At 32.6% G+C, this 20,302-nt stretch overlaps 2 protein-coding genes across 3 annotated transcripts; both read right to left on the reverse strand.

Annotated features, from left to right (window-relative positions):
- Positions 1-168: 168 nt before the first annotated feature.
- On the reverse strand, positions 169-5,383 carry LOC136227378 (uncharacterized). Of its 2 annotated transcripts, none has more exons than XM_066016032.1 (12): positions 5,216-5,383; positions 4,991-5,119; positions 4,752-4,875; positions 4,537-4,670; positions 4,267-4,411; positions 3,854-3,927; positions 3,483-3,723; positions 2,844-2,942; positions 2,498-2,643; positions 2,139-2,246; positions 1,573-1,661; positions 169-960 (listed from the first exon to the last, which is right to left on the reverse strand). In XM_066016032.1, exons 1-12 carry the CDS (start codon positions 5,282-5,284, stop codon positions 462-464), a joined length of 1,857 nt encoding a protein of 618 aa, XP_065872104.1. In that variant the 5' UTR covers positions 5,285-5,383; the 3' UTR covers positions 169-461. The 2 variants fall into 2 exon arrangements, with proteins under 2 accessions (XP_065872104.1, XP_065872096.1); XM_066016024.1 differs by having other exon boundaries at positions 3,854-4,032.
- Positions 5,384-17,685: 12,302 nt separating this feature from the next.
- On the reverse strand, positions 17,686-20,272 carry LOC136227399 (germin-like protein subfamily 3 member 4). Its single transcript, XM_066016049.1, has 2 exons — positions 20,060-20,272; positions 17,686-18,565 (listed from the first exon to the last, which is right to left on the reverse strand). The coding sequence occupies exons 1-2, from the start codon at positions 20,154-20,156 to the stop codon at positions 17,949-17,951; spliced, it is 714 nt and encodes a 237-aa protein (XP_065872121.1). The 5' UTR covers positions 20,157-20,272; the 3' UTR covers positions 17,686-17,948.
- Positions 20,273-20,302: the final 30 nt, after the last annotated feature.

Raw genomic sequence — 20,302 nt, forward strand, 5'->3', positions numbered from 1 at the left:
TCACCAATCTCTGCTGCTGCCATGCTTGAATAAGGAACACATTGCATTAGCATATTAGTTTTTGTTGGAATCTGTCACAGATGAAAATACATTTGTCCTGATGTTTCTCTGAGCTCATCTGAAGCAAACTAGTACAACAACAAAGCCTTAGTCCCGAAATGATTCGGGGTCGGCTAACATGAACCATCATATAAAACCGTGAAATCAAGTCGTGTCAGCAAATAATGTTCTGAATTCTGATTGTATATCATTAGTATTATGATAAAAACTAATAGCAAACCCGGGCCTTACTTCCTTACTTCCATACAGCACTACAAGAAAATTAGTAAGACAATAACATGCGTCTAGGATATCATGGAACGTACGCAGTTCCTAGTTTCAGCTTCCATCAAGAAAATCTTTAGGTATTTTACTGCTGCAATAAGTAAAATATTTGTTGCAAACAGGAAAGCAGCCTTCATTCATTTATGTTTCCTTTTCAGCCTCTGGAAACTTGGTTTCATCAACTGGCTTGAGGACAAAGTTCGGTCTGTTGAGTGGTTAGGCTGGAAAGGGATGAGAGGTTTTTTGGTTGGCATACATGTCGGTGAGCAGCTGCTGCTTGCAATAACTGGAGAAGTTACCTTTGTTTTCAATTGTTTTGGTACTTCCAGCCTCTCTAATATCCTTGAAGTTTTTATATCCAACTGTTTATTACTCTCTGGTGACACTATAACCATCTTAGGCTTGGAAATAGAAGTTGGAGAAAATGTCTTTGGGACTTCACTAACAACCAGCTGCTCCCATTCGTCTGCAATAGATGCTGCGGTTTTTTCTTTCCTAATCATGGGATTCAAATGTAGACATTCATCTTCGGCAACTATAGTATCTATTGCACAATTTGATCGTACAATTACTTCTGGAGAATTGGGTTGGTTTGAGTTCTCAGATGTTGTCTCACTTCGTTTAGGTGGAATAGACCTGGAATAGTGCAAACATTGGAATGCATAATCAAACACAAGTCCAACAATGATTATGCTAGTCATGAATATGAAGATAGCTAACCAAGCTCAATTTTTAACTACAAAAATTCTGAAAGTTACTGTACAAACAGAGGATGTCATCCCCATCTTATTAGCAACGCAAGCATATATAAGATCTTTTAAAACAGAAAAGAAGATGAACTCAGGATTCTACAGTAAGAAAAACTGAGAAAATCAGTTGTACAAGAGGACAGACTGGATGGACTATTTTGAACAATCCCGAAATTCACCTCTAAATTTTTAATCAATTAATTTGTCCACAACGGATGACTACAGCCTCAGTTCAACTATTTTATGGATAAAATATGCTAATAACCCTCTTCTTCGAGGAAGAAAAATACTGATAGAAAATTCCTGTTTGAAATTGTGAAATTTAAACAAAGGAAAGTACTCCCATTTCAACAAACAACCTCTTAGAAGCACTTAAAATCCCCAGTTCATGTTATAAGTTCTGAGATATCGACTTGGGACATGGGAAGATAAACATGTACTCGTGCACCTCAATTGTAGGCTAAAGCTAGCAAGTTCAACATTGGTAAATAACTATTACCCGAATTGCAAGCTTTCTTTTACGAGCAAGTTAAGATTTTGGTGGAGGCCTCTCTCATGCAGGAAAGGGTTGTAGTCTCTCAATTCAATCTGTGGGAAGCCAGACAGAAAAGAACTTTAAAGAGAAATTGGGAAAAGGAGAGATTAAATACCAATATACTAAGGTTGTAACGGTTTAATCTAGCAGATAATGCTCTATAAGCATCTATCTTGAAGTTTATGCCATACTTGTCACAGTAGGCTTCTGATTAGTCTACTGCATGATTCCAGAGTCAATAAATCTTGTGTAATAGCTCCATAGAAAATCTTTCTTATCAAATGTCTTTAAAATCTCGCTTCAAAAGTAATAAGCAAGAGTCAAGTCCTTTAATATTCTAATTATTTGTCATATGACATGATTTCTTCTGGCTGATTACTTTGAAAGCAAAACTCAAGCAATTAATGTTACAGCATGATAAAATTAAGGCTCTGCAACCTAATTTACATTCAAGCTAAATCAACAAATAATAACCCAAACAGAAGATTTCCAGAGCAAGAAGTTAGGAAATAGGTAGGAAAAAATTTAACCTTTAACAAACAGGCTTGACAGGACCTCCATATGTCCTCGGAGACAGAAGATTCAATAAATTGGTTGACATCCGGCATAGGCAAGATTTCCTCTAAACCTGCCAGATGCTGCGATGTTCTAGAATAATTGGTTAAAGATGGCATAAAGAAGAGACATTAATAGAAAAGGCATAAGCAAATAGTCTATAACGAAGAGAGAGCCACGAAAGAAAAACAGATTTAAATTATCTCATGAGCCTCACACAGGCAAAAGGACTAAAATTCAAAGGAAGAGTTTGTATGAGAAATTAATAGCATCAGTTGCTTAACGAGAAATGGATATGTAGTTTAGTCAATGGAAGGTAATTATTGGCATTCACCCTGAGAAGCATCGGTCCATTGTCTGACGGAAGAAGAATGTAGTAGCAGCAAAATGCTGTCTCCTTCATGGTTTCCACATTGCAATATGAAGAACATACCAGTCCCTGATCCATTGAATGCAAAGTATTGCAAATCCCTTGAAAAACTGCCAAATTATATCTTAATTTAGAATGATGAAAGAAACATTATATTGTAAGGAATTACACAAAATAATACCCAGGACAAGAAATGAGATAAAGCTTGAAGACAAATTTGGTGGGAATCAGGAACTAAGAGATCCTACTTCTTTATACATTGACAGTCGAAATATAAAAGAACCAAAGTCAAGAGAGGCATTCCACATACGCTGACAATTCAATTCGGACTGGTACTTCTCCTCTGAAGTAGTTTCTATCTCATTGCAAATGGATGGAACTACAATATATGAGGTCCCAAAAATAACACCTGTTTAAAAAATACCAATGGTGGAAGGCCATTAGTGAAGCAGTAATTATTGTTTATTTTACTTATTTACCTAATATATCCTGCAACAGAAAGGGGAAAAAGTTACGCCCTTAATCAACACATAGAGAGGAGGGGCAGAATATGAATAATGGTTCTAATTATCCTCAAAGTCATATAACTCTGAAAATAATAATACAAATAGTGTATTGTATTCTAAATGTGTTGATAACAGGAAAAGACTTGCGCATGCTTGTAAACTAGGAAAACATAGAAGTAGAAAATCCATAACTGAGTTTGTTACCATTTGAACATGAGGCAACAACGCATCCAGCTCAGTGGTATTTGATTGTTTATACTAATATGCTGATGTATGAGACTCCATGATGAGGAAACAAGATTAAGAATAAACGTCAGGGTCCCAGCTATTAGACTATCCTAACAACTGATCTGGGTTATATAGCAATAAAACGAAATGGATAAGCAACATAATATATAGGAAAATAATGGCAGGGGCCAGATGATAGATTTTTCATAAAGTACCTTCACTTAGAGATTTCAAGCTGGTCCTTTCCATAACGTTGAATTCAATTAGTGAAGAAACTTGATGGAGCTTCATTGTGCTCTGGAAAGAGGGCATAAACAAGATTGACTTATCTCCAACTTTCACAGAATTTTTTATCACATCAGCTGTTTCTAGATCATTTCCCGTGACTGGACAAGAAGGCCTCTCAAGTTTATCTTTCACTGCATCATTTACAGGAATACCGTGACACCTGCATGTCTATAATAACCAGAGTACACAATTTTGTTTCAGCACAATCAGGGGAAAACAAAAATCACTTAGAAAATGGAGATAAACAAATGTCATTATACATTGCAGGAAAGGAACATGAAGCAAGACTTATTAGTACCTGACAAGCACTGAAACCATCAATAATTGGACTCACAGATATTGACAAGCTGCAGATGATCTGATTCAAAGAGCCTGCAAGGTTACTCTTAAAGGTAAAACGAGCTTGCAGTGGCTCTTCTGTGTCATTCTTTAAATCCTGTAGCCATTGTTTCACCAGACTATGAAATATTCTGGTTTCTGCAGATTTGTTAATGTATTGTTACAATATAAAAAAAGTTAAATGAAAAGATATGCACTTCCGTTTGTTCTCATATTTCTTGCATAAATAATTATAACAATTTACATCCAAGGAGAATCCAACGCAAGTGCAAAAAAGAGGATTTAAATACCCCTGTCATGCAAACATGTGTTACACTCTAAACAAACTTGAATTGATGAAAAATAAACACCTGGTATCATGTCGTACTTAACCTGGAATATAAGTATGGAATGAGCAATTGTCAAGATCTGATAAACTTCTAACAAAGCAGTTAATATTCTCCTGGATATTGCTGAGGTGACTGGAGCTTTGTTCAAACAATAGAAACTCTACTGAAACACATTTATCTGCTGCATCCTGTTAAGAAAATAAGCCTTTCAAGCTTATGTCATGAAAAAGCTGTAACCTCCAACAGTGAGGAAAAGAAAAGATAGAAAGAAAATAAAAGGAAGAGCAACAATAAGCATGATGTTTTGGCTTACCATTAGAATGCTCTTCATGGCTAAGTCTATGTTCTCAGGTACGCGGGAGCTCAAAACAATCACTTTTCTCATAAAATCTTTAACTCCCCAGGAGTACAGGACTTGATCACTCAAAATGTTTGATAATTTTACATCTATAATAAATTGAAACAAAATCAGCTAAGATAAAACCATGCTCGACAAGAAACACGGGAAAGAAAGAACTAGAGAGATACCGCCAGGTCGGAGAGCTCCAGAGACGTCAATTTCAGGCAGATAGGCATCTATTGGTAAACTATTAACGGCATGATGGAAATCGCGGAGACTGAAATTTCCTCTAGGGACATATGCAACTTTTAGCTGTATAGATTTCAAACATCGTCAATTCTTGCTGCATTTGCTAATTGTGCACCGTTTTGGAATGAAGAAAAAAATGATAGAATTCTGAAAGTACAAAGAAAAACGACACAATTACCTCATGAGATGAGGAAATACGATTCTTTAAGACGTAGCACAAGCCGATCCTGTCTCTGAGACAGTTGGATCGATTCCGCGACAAAGGAGAAGATGAAATCGCGTACAAATTGGCGAGCTGCAAGAGACACTGAGCACAATCCGAAATTCGATGGAGCAATCAAAAACCGATTCTCCGGAGAGATCGAGAAATAGGTTCGGCTAAGAAACAGAGTAGCTACTTCACCTGCTTTAGGTCTCTGAGCAATGCAGGTGATAGGCTACATAAATCCAAAACGAAGCACGCTACTACCATTTCTTCTCTGAGTTCTTCCTCTCTTTCTCCTGTGGATTTACTTTACGAAAACCATTTGGCGCAAATGAGTAATGAAACGTCGATTTTGAAATACTAAGTATTTATACGAACGAAAAAGTTAGGTTTTCTCCCGAGCCACACCTGAATTTCTAAATTCACTTGAAGATGATTATTTTTAATTATTTTAAGTATATTTTATTAATTTTTAATTCAAAATAAAATGATTAATTACAGCAGATAAATAAAGAAAATTAATAATTAGTTTTTTTTATAGAAGCTGGGACGATACCATAGTAATGATCCTGGAATCCTAAATAGGTTGGCACTCCAAGAGCACGCACTGAAAATCCGATATTATTTAAAAAAAATATAAAATAATGTAACACGAGGGGAAACGGAAAAACAAAGTAAAAAATAAATAACAAGAAAAGCAAAAAAAAAAAACAAATAAATCAGCGAAATCTAAAGTGACCAACATTACAGATGTCATAAAAAAGCAGTGAGCGGCAGAATTGCGGAGCCGATTGCCACCACGTAATGCCGGAGGAGGAGACGCCGAAGCGGGCTAAAGCATCAGCAACCCGATTACCTTCTCTGTATATGTAGGTAATCACGACGGACATCTGCGAGCACTATTATAGACATTTTAACCAGTCTTGATGGACGGACCAAAGAACGCTGGTAGATTGTGACTTTAATTTATTGACCACTAACAAGAAGTCTGATTCAATCCAAAACATGTGCCAGTTCTTCTCCCAAGCTAGGTCAACTGTAAAAATTACCGCCTTCAGCTCATCGATAAAAGCATAAGAGAAAGCAATTGAGAATGCAAAACACCCTTTGGAAAACCCTCTAGACGATCGAAATACTCCACCGGCGCCAGCAGTCCCCGGGGAGCCCAGTGCAGATCCGTCAACATTAACCTTCACCAATAAGGCGGAGGGGGAATCTATTTTACCGAGATGATGTTAGGTGCCCGAGGGGGTCTGATCGGGACCTTAATAATTAGTTGTTTACTCTCAACTAATAACAACTCTGAAAGCTTATAAAAAAACACTTAATTGTTACTTTGGGGTTTTAGTTAGCCCGAAAATTAAGACTTCAAAGTTTAAAATACAAATTCTGATGTTTAATTTGCTTCTCCTTCTCGAGTTCTCTTTCTATTTGGCTATCCACACCAACCGTACTAGCAGTTACCGTCCATATGCAACCACATTAACAATAAGGTCATCTGTGATTTGTGAGTTTGTTTTCTCCGACCACTAATAACAGATACTATTCTTAGAGCTCGGCCATGATAAATGATTGTTTATTTCATATAAATCTTTTAAACTCACTTGGATTATGTTATAAGGAGTTTTTTTTTTTTTTTTTTTTGTGTGCCTATTATACTACTTATTCTACGCATGTATAATAAATTTAGTTAAAGTTCAATTCATTCAAAGCTTAGCTTGAGATCTTAACGAGTCAATACCGAGCCTATCCAGGCTCAGTCTCGGTTTCGACTCGTTAACACTCCTACTAACAACAAATACACTTGAATTTTTGAAATTTATAAGCTAATTATGTTAGTACTATGTCTAATGCACTACGCCATCCATACATCAAGTTAATACTTTAATATCACGTCAAATATTTTAGGTATAAAATTTATAATTTAAGATTTGGGTAAATTACACCCATGACCACTGAACTATACTCATTTTCACATTATGGTCACTGAACTAAATTTTTTCTCGGTATGGTCATCGAACTTTAGACTTTGTTACACCGATAGCCATTGTAACCGTTGACTACGAATTTTCAACCTTTGACTCTACTTTTAACCGGCTGTCTCTCTCCTCCTACCTTTCTAAAACCTCAAATTGACCAAATTCATTCCCCCTCAGAGTCCACCACATTGGCAATCCTCCAATTACGGAAATTGCTAGGCGGAGGGGATCTACACACTTTTAATAACGGTTTGTCTCCTAACCAGGTATCATTCCAGAAACTGATTGATTTTCCATTACCCACCTCCAGGCCAACCCCCAAGCAGAATTCTGCAAACACAGCGTTAAGCCCTTTCCAGAGGAAAGAACAATTGACAACTCTCTCCTTAGGGCCCCAAAGTTTTTGTCTTTTCGATACTTGCCACAGAGAAGACGAACCCAAAAGATTATTTTTCCTTCTGACAATGTGGCCAAAGATGTTTTTATTCCATCCCACCACATTTCTTCTAAACCCCTCAGCGGCAAGGAGAACATTAGAATGAGGCTGCCAATTGTCTTTCACAAAATTTTTAAACTCAGGATGGGACTCCTAGGCAACCGGATACCTAAAAGGTCTATTCCCTTTAGGCCGATGACATTTCACCAGCTTAACGAGGATAGGACAATGGTCAGAATGACAGTATAAATACATATGTTTAGGTATATATTCTAAACGGGCCCGCTATCCTCACTTCCTTTAAAAACAAAGTAGGATTACTTTGTTTCAATAACGAATAGTATTACGGCACGTGTCAAATTAATTTAAAATAAAATAAATTATATTAAAAGTTGACCTTTATTACAGGTTATCACTAAATAGGGAAAATTAAAGTTACAAAAGGTAGAATATAATTCTATCCACCAAACCACTTTACGGAAATTGTCACTACTTTACGAAAAATCTATAAAACCTTTACAAATTTCCGTAACATTTGTATAATTTTACGTAAATTAATTATTTTTGGTAAATTATTAATAAAAAAATAATTTTAATTCTATCCACCAAACCACTTTACAAAAATTGACAATACTTTACGGAAAATCTATAAAAGCTTTACAAATTTTCATAATATTTGCACAATTTAACGTAAATTAATTATTTTCGGTAAATTATTAATAAAAAATAATTTTAATTCTATCCATCAAACCACTTTACGTAAATTGACACTACTTTACGGAAAATCTATAAAACCTTTACAAATTTCTGTAACATTTCTATAATTTTATGTAATTTAATTATTTTTATTAAATTATTAATAAAAAAATAATTTTAATTCTATCGACCAAACCACTTTACAAAAATTGACACTACTTTACGGAAAATCTATAAAACATTTACAAATTTTCGTAATATTTGTACAATTTAACGTAAATTAATTATTTTTGGTAAATTATTAATAAAAAATAATTTTAATTCTATCCACCAAACCACTTTACGTAAATTGACACTACTTTATGGAAAATCTATAAAACCTTTACAAATTTCCGTAACATTTCTATAATTTTACGTAAATTAATTATTTTTTATTAAATTATTAATAAAAAATAATTTTAATTCTATCCACCAAACCACTTTACGAAAATTGACACTACCTTACGGAAAATCTATAAAACCTTTACAAATTTCTATCATATTTGTACAATTTAACGTAAATTAATTATTTTTGGTAAATTATTAATAAAAATAATTTTAATTCTATCCACCAAACCACTTTACGTAAATTGACACTACTTTACGGAAAATCTATAAAACCTTTACAAATTTCCGTAACATTTCTATAATTTTACGTAAATTAATTATATTTTTTATTAAATTATTAATAAAAAATAATTTTAATTCTATCCACCAAACCACTTTACGAAAATCGACACTACTTTACGGAAAATCTATAAAACCCTTACAAATTTTCGTAATATTTGTACAATATTACGTAAATTAATTATTTTTGGTAAATTATTAATAAAAAATAATTTTAATTCTATCCACCAAACCACTTTACGTAAATTGACACTACTTTACGGAAAATCTATAAAACGTTTACAAATTTCCGTAACATTTCTATAATTTTATGTAAATTAATTATTTTTTATTAAATTATTAATAAAAAATAATTTTAATTCTATCCATCAAACCACTTTACGAAAATTGACGCTACTTTACGGAAAATCTATAAAACCTTTACAAATTTCCGTAATATTTGTATAATTTTACGTAAATTAATTATTTTTTGGTAAATTATTAATAAAAAAATAATTTTAATTCTATCCACCAAACCACTTTACGTAAATTTACTCTACTTTACGGAAAATCTATAAAACTTTTACAAATTTTCGTAACATTTGTATAATTTTACGTAAAGTAATAAATTTTTGTTAAATTATTAATAAAAAATAATTTTAATTCTATCCACCAAATCACTTTACGTAAATTGACTCTAGTTTATGTAAAATCCATAAAACCTTTACAAATTTTCGTAACATTTGTACAATTTTATGCAAAGTAATTAATTTTTTGTTAAATTATTAATAAAAAATAAGTTTAATTCTATCCACCAAATCATTTTACGTGAATTGACACTATTTTACTTAAAATCCATAAAACATTTACAAATTTTCGTATGATTTGTACAATTTTATGTAAAGTAATTATTTTTTGTTAAATTATTAATAAAGAATAATTTTAACTCTATCCACCAAATCACTTTACGTAAATTGACACTATTTTACTTAAAATCTATAAAAGCTTTACAAATTTTCGTAACATTTGTATAATTTTATCTAAAGTAATTATTTTTTGTTAAATTATTAATAAAAAATAATTTTTAATTCTATCCATCAAATCGCTTTACGTAAATTGACACTACTTTACATAAAATCCATAAAACCTTTATAAATTTTCGTAACATTTGTAAAATTTTACGTAAAACATTTATTTTTCTGTAAAATATTAATAAAAATAATTTTAATTCCACTAAACTATTTTAAGTAAATTGCAATACTTGACGTAAAATCCGTAAAACCTTTACAAATTTTTGTAACATTTGTACAATTTTACGTAAAGTAATTTTTTTGTTAAATTATTAGTAAAAAATAATTTTAATTCTATCCATCAAATCACTTTACGTAAATTGACACCACTTTACGTAAAATTCATAAAGTATTTACAAATTTCCGTAACATTTGTACAAAATATAAAGTAATTATTTTTTGTTAAATTATTAATAAAAAACAATTCTAATTCTAGCCACCAAACCACTTTATATAAATTGACACTACTTTACGTAAAATCCATAAAACCTTTACAAATTTTTATATAAAGTAATTAGTTTTTTTGTACAATTTTACGTAAAGTAATTAGTTTTTTGTTGAATTATTAATAAAAAAATTTAATTCTATCCACCAAATCAGCTTATGTAAGTTGACAATACTTTATGTAAAATCCGTAAAACCTTTACAAATTTTCATAACATTTGTACAGTTTTACATAAAGTAATTATTTTTTGTAATATTTTTACAAAAAATAACAACTTTACGTAAATTGAGTCTTACTCTACATAGACTATGTCTATCAGTATGTGATTGACGTAAATTTGAAACATATTATGTAAATCTCATACTTTCGTGAAATTGGAAATTTTGTTTTGTAAAATAACAATTTTACATATAGTAACTCTCACTTTACGTAAATTGACACTATTTTACGTAAAATGAATAAAACCTTTACAAATTTCCATAACATTTATAGACTTTTAAAAAATATTTTTATTTGTTAATTTATTTATTTTTATTTTTAAATTTAGTAAATAACACTAGATAATTTTTGTAAAAGGCAAATATGTTTTTGTTGTAAAATAACAACTTTACCTAAATTGCGTTCAACTTTACATAAATTATATCTAAATATAGAATATTTTCCAAATATTGACAAACAAAATTGTGATTAACTTATATGTGGCAGACTTAATTGTTAAAATTTTAACAGTTTTTTTTTGTAACTGTCTTAATAACACATTAAATATCTTAGACGTAGTTGATATTTGAAATGTTCGATGATATAGTTAAATAACATTGGAACCAAAATTTTCCAAAATTTAGGTAACATAAGGCTATAATTGATTTTGCTTGGAAACTTTAGGGTTAAATTTGAACCATTTCGTACGTTAGTGTTAAAACTGCACTTCACTAAAATTGTTAGGGTTAAATTTGAACCATTTCGTATGGTTGTGTTAAAATCGCACTTCACTAAAATTGTTAGGGTTAAATTTGAACCATTTCGTACGTTTGTTAGGGTTAAAATCGCACTTCCATAAAACCTTACAAATTTCCGTAAGATTTGTACAATTTTATGTAAAGTAATTTTTTTTGTTAAATTATTAATAAAAAATAATTTTAATTCTAACCAGCAAATCACTTTACGTAAAATCCATAAAACCTTTATAAATTTCCGTAACATTTGTATAATTTTACATAAAGTAATTATTTTTTGTTAAATTATTAATAAAAAATAATTTTGATTCTATCCACCAAATCATTTTACGTAAATTGACAATATTGTACTTAAAATCCATAAAACATTTACAAATTTCCGTAACATTTATACAATTTTATGTAAAGTAATTATTTTTTGTTAAATTATTATTAATAAAGAATAATTTTAATTTTATCCACCAAATCACTTTACGTAAATTGACACTATTTTACTTAAAATCTATAAAAGCTTTACAAATTTTCGTAACATTTTTACAATTTTATGTAAAATAGTTACTTTTGGTTAAATTATTAACAAAAAAAATAACTTTAATTCTATCCACCAAATCACCTTACGCAAATTTATACTACTTTACGTAAAATCCGTAAAACCTTTATAAATTTCCGTAACATTTAGTAAAGTAATTATTTTTTGTTAAATTATCAATAAAAAACAATTTTCATTCTATCTACCATACCACGTTACGTAAATTGACACTACTTTACATAAAATCCATAAAACATTTACAAATTTTCATAACATTCGTACAATTTCATAAAAAGTAATTATTTTTCAGTTTGCAAGGTTAAACTCAAGTATCTGGACTTCTTTTACTATGGCAATAAAACAGGTAAATAATTTATTATTCCCCTCATGTTTACTTAATCCCCCTATTTAAAAAAAATATGTTATAAGGTCCTTATCATTTGTTACTAACCCTTCCGTCATTTTGTATATTTTTTTTAGAATTTTAACCGTTAATATTTGGCATAAACATTATTTGGCATAAACAGACAGACAGAAAATAACAGAGTAACATGATCATTTTGTATCGTACTATAGCTGTTCTAAAAGCTAAGATATTTTCGGTTAAAAATCTAAAAATAATAGATAAAAGGACCAAAAAGTTAATATTGACAAAAGATAAAGACCTTATAATGTGTTTTTCAAAATATGAGGACTAAATAATGTGTTACGTAAAAAGCTAGGGACTAATAAATTATTTATCCAATAAAGCTTTTTTTTTTTTGGTACAAACAGGAAAGGAAACAAACCAACACCGAGACAAAAGCTAACCTGGGATCAGCCTAGGAAAGCTAACCCCAACTCTGTCCTCTAAAAGGAGAGAAGAAAGATAGATAGGAGGATCAGAAAGGGTGGAACCACTGAACATCCCCTCGTGCCCAGCCGCCGCCAAGCGATCCGCAATTCGATTTTGTTCTCTGTAGATGTGGCTGAACTCTAAGGACTCAAAGGAGGAGCCAAGACTTCTTATTGCTTTGATAAGGTTCTGGCTACTAAGACAAAAAGCATGATTATTAGAGATCATACTAATAGCCTCCATATTATCAGACTCCACAGCAAGCCTTTTAATACCCAGATTTCTGGCAAGCTTGACTCCAGAAAGAATACCCCAAAGTTCCGCTGAAAAGGATGAGCCCAAACCCAGGTTATGGATGAATCCAGACAACCAGGCACCTCCCGCGTCCCTGAGCACGCCTCCAGCCGCGATCCAATAAAACTTTTAACTTCAATAGAAAATTATGTAATTACAAAAATAAATGGTTTTACAGACAGAAACTGTAGCGACGGTTATAACCGTCAGTACACATACGGTATCTACAACCATCGGAAAAGTGTTGTTATTGCTGCCGTTTCTATTGTTACCGTCGGTTTTCTAGGGCGTCGGAGTAAGGTTTTTTTTCTTAGCGAAACTCTTCTACGTGCGGTTTTAACCGCCTCTACGTATGATTTTCAAACACGTACAGAAAGCAGTTACGACTGAAAATCTGTCGGTGATCCACTGCCAAAATCACAGCGGATCTCAAATTTACTGACGAAATATTTTTGTCGGTAAATTCCATAATGCAATTAAACTAATTTTTTGGGCAGAAAAAGGTTATAAACATAATCATTTCATTGAAAAAAATATGAGTACAATTAGGCTCATCTTGGCACCAAATATTTGCAAAATTAAAACTACAATTAACAAAATCCAAAATAACATAACTAACGTGACTAAAGTTTTAATAATATGTTAAAAAATGTCAACATAAAGAAATCAACCTCATATTGTTTGTTTACCACGAGTAACTTTCCAACGAATGAATTTTCGCTAAAATCAAGGAGGCTTTGATTCCGATAAAGCTGAAATCAAGGAGGCTTTGATCTTGCTGTATTAATGCTTCCGTTGCTTACCAACGATTGAACACCTTTGACAAGTTCTTCCTTGGCCATGAACAAGACAGCAACAGCAAGAACGCTTTGTACTATTTTCGTGCCCATGCCTTTGTAAAAACCATAGAATCCTTCGTAATGAATCATCTTGAGGATAGCATCAAGAGTGCCTAAATTGAAGGAAATGAATGAAAGAAAACATCGCAAACATTAGCTTCAATGTCAAAACAAGTTCATATAGAAAGAAAGTGGATTTCAAAGCAAGTTTGAATGGGAACTGCTCAAGCTCTGGAAAAATAAATTATATGATACACTTTTCTGATATGCATCAATAAAGGTACAACGACCCAACTATAGATATAATGGCCAAGAATCATGCAGCAAGTTATCACAGCACCTTCTTTTATCATGTATATATATAGTAAAAATTGACTTGTTGCAATGGTATACACTTATATAATAATGTCCACATGGTATGTTCATTACTTGGTTCTTTAATTTGTTCTTGACGAATCAATGTAGAAAAAATCAACTTTGCTTAATTTTCAAAAGAAAGACTTTAAAAATTTTGATTTTGCTAAACTAGAAGTACACCTATGGAGTTTGACTTTTCAAATACTAGATGACGTATGCTCATCACTCCTCCTTGATCAAATGAGCTGTACAATAGCTAGATAGATGTATATGTATGTTTTCTCTGCTTCACCAGAGGCAGAGCTTGAAAAATATGATAGATTGAAAATGCAGCCATTCTATTTCTAAGAGATAGATAGATTGAAATATCTTATTCATTCAATTTTAATAAACAGAATATCTGATTAAAACGTAACTTGTACAAGTACTAGAGAGAAGATTTTGGTTTTCAAATCTTCTAAACTGTTGTCTGCCCTGTACATTAACACAGAGAAGCATGTTGGAACAGTGTATATATATATGGTCATCACATCTATATCTTCTTTGTCTTCCAATCAAAATCTGTATGAAATTTCAACGTGGTGAATACTGAACATCTTTTTATTATTAGTTGTTTGGTTCGTGTGATTATTGGATGGTTTTACTTTAAAATAGCTATCAAGCGACTGTTTCTCAATTCTAAATAAGCACTTTATATCTACGGGATGGAATGAAACAGTTAAAAGGAGCTATACAAAAAGGATAATCAATCGGGTTTGAGGAGCAATGTCCCAAGGAAATCAAGTACCTGAGCTTCTCGAGTGGAGAACATCCTAAATTGATATTACACACTGGACAGCTATCATACTCCTCGTCATTTAGCTTCTGGTATATGCACTTTTCTGCAAACTGTTTTCAAATTAAAGAGACAAAATATCAGATGTTTTTATTTTATATATGCACAAAGGGTTAATCTTTCATCAAATTAGTCCATAAATGACAAGCATTTGATCATGCAAGCCCAAATTGACCAAGCCCTTGAACAAACTTGGAACTTAACTGAAGTACATATCCCACTTGCCATTATTCTAGTAGGTGAAGTACACATCTGGTACATGTTCAACCTTCAAATAGTCTTGATCTTCTCCATTAGGATGCAGTGTCATGATGAATTTCAGAGGCATGTTGAAAAACTCCACTTGTTTGAGCTTGGTCAAGTATTCAATGCCTAATGGAAATCTCTATAGTGATTGGCAGCTCTGAACAATCAGAAATAGGCAAAGTTGAGTGACTTTTATAATGTTAATAAATGGCAAATTTAAGTGATAATTAGTGTCATCTACCTGCTAAATATATAAGGGATCTCCATGTCCAAAGAATATCAAGAATTAAATTAAACAATGACATTGTCAGTTTTGTTCTTAGATAGAGATATTCACACGCATACGAAGTAGAAGAAACTTAACTCTTTTCAGAATCTTTTGTGATCAATAGGGTATTTATTTCATTTTTTTTTTCTTTTGTTGAATGTTTTGATGATTTAAGGTTCCTTTTGTTGGTTATATTTACATGTAAATAAGAAAAACCAATGGATAGACAGAAAAGAACAGGAAGAAATAATATGTATTTCCTTCTCTTTTGCATGACAATACACCGTACATATAAGTTGCGGAAGCCATTTGCTTGTGATTTTGTTGTCACCTCTAGCATGGTTTATGACACTGTTTATTCAAAGGTAGTATACTGTTCACTGTTTAGTGTCTTATTAGGTTTATATGGACGAAAGTCAAATGGTTCTCATTGCAAGAAGGCACTTCATATGTGGAAATTCTTTACATATCATATAATACCAACACAATGATAACATAATAACTCATTTTCACACTCATAAAATTTATAGAAATTCATGAACCACATCAATATATTCCTCTCTTTTCTTGACTATATTAATAACATTACTCATTCCCCTCATTTTTTTCCTCGCATACATCCACAGAGTATCGAAACAGTTCACTATCCACTTCATTAACAATACCCCCTAATTTCTCAGAAGAAAACAACACTATATTGAAATCTCCTTGAATGAGCCAAGGATCAACAACCATAGATTTAAAGAGAGGAACTCATTCCCCAGAGTTATCCTCTCCTCAACTTGATTATGCCCATATACTACATTCTACCGAAATTCCCCCCCCAAAACTCTAACCATACATATATTATGTGTATATATATATTTAAATATTAGAGCTTGAACCTTATACTATCTAAAATCTTGATATGAAAATCTCCCTGTCCAAATTCTTTATGTTCTATGTACAAAATAGACATGGAAATCTAGACACACCAAATGAAAAGTGTATTGTTGATGCTGATTTAAGTTAAAAGAGGCGCAAATTAAGGGTAAAGAATTGAAAGATAACCTTTTTTTGCGGCAAGTTTAGATTAATGTGGATGTATTCCATGTTCCCTCTTTCAATTTGGTTGTTGACAAGTTCTATTCCCAGCTGCCCTTTATCTCCAGGACCAAATGTTACAATTTCCTAGATTCAGTTAGAGCAAATGTGTGAGCATTCCAGTATATGGAATTGGTCAAGCTGGTCTGCAGACACTTTCATTCACCTCTTTCAGTGATGTTACGAGTTTTAGGCTTGTTACCTTATGAGAAAAACATCCATTTAGACTTAAGAGTTACTTAAAAAAATTAAGTCAATCTGACAATGTGCAAACAGAATGACAATATTTATCCATTGAGATAATGTAATGAGTGAATTGTTAAATGTAATATTAGGTCATCTCTACAATTATACTCTCTATTCATGCATCTATTTCGATATAGCAACAAAATGCAGAGAATATGAAAGAGTTCGGAAATTTAAAACAATCAAATTCAAAGCAAGAACAAAAAAAAAAAAAAGTACCCGCACTGCAACAACAGAAAAAAATCTAAATAATTGCTCCCTAGTTAAGATGATACAAAAGCTCAATTAACACTTAATCACAGAATCCAAAATAATTAAAAACTGAAATGAGTTTGAAAAACAATTTATAAAAATTTAAGTTAGTCACTGTTTACCTTAATTGTTGAAGAAATTCTCACCCATGAATGCAACTGGAGAGGGTCCAATAACTTGAGTGCGGGTTGAGTCGAAACTGACTCGTCAAGTCAATAGAGAGCGGCAAAGAAAGTCCTTTCCCTTCGTAGATTCTCTACTGGTCGGGCAATGGCGTTTCTTCTTTAGCAGCGACAGTTGTGATGGACCGACCCATGGAGGCTAGGTCGTCGGAGCATTGATGATCGAAGCAGTGATGAACGAACAGTTAGGACAAAGTAAGGATAGCGGACACCATTCTAAACTCTCTCTTATTGTATAATCATGAGTGTATTTTAGAATTTTGTGAAAAACTGCAGGGACTATATCTACCAAATTGAAGTATAAAGGATAAAACGATAAATTTTCTCACATACAATAAGCTAAATGTGTCAAAACTGTAAGGTCAATTTAGCAAAGTACAATGCCAAACATTAATCTTAATATTTTGCCATTCTGTGTTTTCTATGCCAACTCAAACTGTATAGTACTATTTTGGTTTACAATTCAATTATAATCACAAGCAGCATAAGACAATTGTATGAAAAAGAATAAACACATTATTTTCTTGTTATATGATCATAATCAGTGGTGGATCCAAATTATCAAAGGGACAAATTTTTCTATCACGTCTATTACAAATTCTAAATAGATATTATCCACATAAATTATACATTTAACGACGGATTTTCATCGGTAATTCTAACTTTTTTTTTCCCTTCTCTCTAGAGTCAGAGAACAAGGGACCCTCCGTAACCCCTCGTCCCTCCAACTCTAAATCGTAATTAATGGCTATAAAGGGATTGAAGGCCGAATAGAGTGAGAATTTGGCTGCCATTGACTTGTGATGCAGTAAAAGACTTAACTTCCCTTGCTAGCCGTTTCAACAAATCTGGATCAGACGGCTCAAACATGGCACCACCAATACTCATTATTCCCGGATTCTGGCTATTGAGTACAGAATAAACTACAGCAGGTTCATTCCCAGCATTCACAAGGAAATGGAGCAAACCCCGGGGAATCACAAACACTTCTCCTTCCTTGAAAACCTTCTGAAAAAGTTGGTTTTGAGAGTCTACAAAGCCAGCAAGCACAACCCCTTCGCCGATAAAGAGTATCTCAGAGGCTCTTGGGTGCATTTGTGGCAATACAGAACCATCCACATCAAGGTCTGTTCTCGCAATCGAAAGGCCAAGTGTATTTAGGCCAGGGAAATCTGAGGCAGTGACAATGTTTGTCGAAGAACCGAAGAAGTTGTCTGTATTGCCGGGCTGACTCAGTTTCAATGACTTGAAATCTGAAGACGTAATGTTGGCTGGATTCTTGCAAGGTAAACCATTGATGAAAACACTCTGCTTGCTTGAAGGAGCTGCTGGACAAATATCCTGGAGGTTGTCCGAATCTGCCAAGCATATTTGGATGTAAGCACAGAAGATTATGCAAAACATGAGAAAGGAAATCATCTTTGTTTCTCTGGGGAAATAAATGAGTTGTTATGCTTTGTTATTTATATACTTAGCTGTTGCAGGAAATCGAAGTCATCTTTTGAGGCTTGAATTTCACTGCTAGATTTGAAATTGATTATCGTGTAAGCAGATTTCAAATTACTTAAAAGAAAGACTAGCTAAAGTAACATTGTTTTTCAGCTGATATTTCCCCTTCTGACTGATTGCTTGTGGATTTCCTAAATCTGAAAGCTTCCTTGCCATAACAGGAAAGCAATAGAATAGAAGACACTGAATATAACATGTGACCTAGGAATATAAAAATAAATTTACATGTCCATCAATGACCAGTACCTCCATTATCATGGTTGCAGCATTTCTAAATTGTAAAACTAGGCAGCAGTGACAATGAGCAAGAGTAAGCCTTAGCCTTACCAGTTACTCTTCTCTTTTATTTGTGACTCCATTTGTTCATTTAAGAATTAAGGGTCAAATTGACCCCTAAATAAGATCATTTTAATCCAAATCAAATTTTAAGTATTAGCTAAGCTCTCACGTTGGTAAATTTTGACAAATTAATCCAAATTTTAAATATTAAAACTGATTGTATTTAGTCCAATTTATCAAAATTTACTTTGACTTTAAAGTAGTCTTAATTAGTTTATTTAACCTTATGAAGTCAATGATTTCAACCACAACTCCACCTCTCACTATCGATTCTAACAAGACCTTGGTTGTACTCCATGTTTCAGGAAAAAGGGTGTTCAGATCTCAATCATTACTGCAAACGTAACATAACACCGACCTTACTTTCACACAATATTAAGGCCATTAAATTAAACTTTCTACACACAGTGCGACTTGGAATTTCCAATTATTGACCAAGAATAATTATCCAAACAGTGCACGAGTTTCTCTTTTTGTCCTTGGCCAAGTACACAAGAATAGCAATTGAGAAGCTTTTTCGTGTCCATTCCAAGATTCAATCTGTTTCAATGGATAAATTAGGATCCCAAATAGCAAATGGATAAATTTGTAACATGGTGAAGGACCTAATCATCTCCAGGAAATAGCTAATACCCTCTTCTTCTTCGAGGAAGAAAAATACTGACAGAAAAATCTTGTTCAAAACACTATGGTCTGCGAAATTTAGACACAGGAAACAAGTTTAACGAACAACCTCTTGAGGCACCTAAAATCTGCAGTTCATTTTTTAAGTTCTATGATCTGGACTTGCAACATGGGAAGATAAACATGTACCCCTTGCATGTCAATTATAGGCTAAAATCCACAATGAGGACACAAGATTAAGAATAAATGTCAGTGTCACGGGTATTAGAGTATCCTAACAACTGAGCTGGGCTATATAGCAATAAAGTGAAATGGATAAGCAACATAATATATAGGAAAAATAACGGCAGGGGCCAGATGATAGATTTTTCATAAAGTACCTTCACTTAGAGATTTCAAGTTGGTCATTTCCATAACGTTGAATTCAATTAGTGAAGAAACTTGATGGAGCTTCATTGTGCTCTGGAAAGACGGCATAAACAAGATTGACTTATCTCCAACTTCCACAGATTTTTTTTTTTTATCACACTAGCTGTTTCTAGATCATTTCCCGTGACTGGACAAGGTCTCTCAAGTTGAACTTTCACTGCGCCACCTGTGTGTCTATAATAAGCAGAGTACAT

The sequence above is a fragment of the Euphorbia lathyris genome, chromosome 1, assembly GCF_963576675.1.
Source record: "Euphorbia lathyris chromosome 1, ddEupLath1.1, whole genome shotgun sequence".
Classification (NCBI taxonomy): Eukaryota; Viridiplantae; Streptophyta; class Magnoliopsida; order Malpighiales; family Euphorbiaceae; genus Euphorbia; species Euphorbia lathyris.

What these genes read in the sequence shown, in the direction of transcription:
- LOC136227399 (XM_066016049.1), bottom strand. Translation starts at nt 20,156, where the DNA reads ATGCCGTCTTTCCAGAGCACAATGAAGCTCCATCAAGTTTCTTCACTA. An exon ending in CTTGAAATCTCTAAGTGAAG is followed by an intron (nt 18,566 to 20,059) that starts GTACTTTATGAA and finishes TATGCTTGGCAG; the next exon opens with ATTCGGACAACCTCCAGGAT.
- LOC136227378 (XM_066016024.1), bottom strand. Translation starts at nt 5,284, where the DNA reads ATGGTAGTAGCGTGCTTCGTTTTGGATTTATGTAGCCTATCACCTGCA. An exon ending in TGGAGCTCTCCGACCTGGCG is followed by an intron (nt 4,671 to 4,751) that starts GTATCTCTCTAG and finishes AATTTATTATAG; the next exon opens with ATGTAAAATTATCAAACATT. An exon ending in ATTCCATACTTATATTCCAG is followed by an intron (nt 4,033 to 4,266) that starts GTTAAGTACGAC and finishes ACAAATCTGCAG; the next exon opens with AAACCAGAATATTTCATAGT.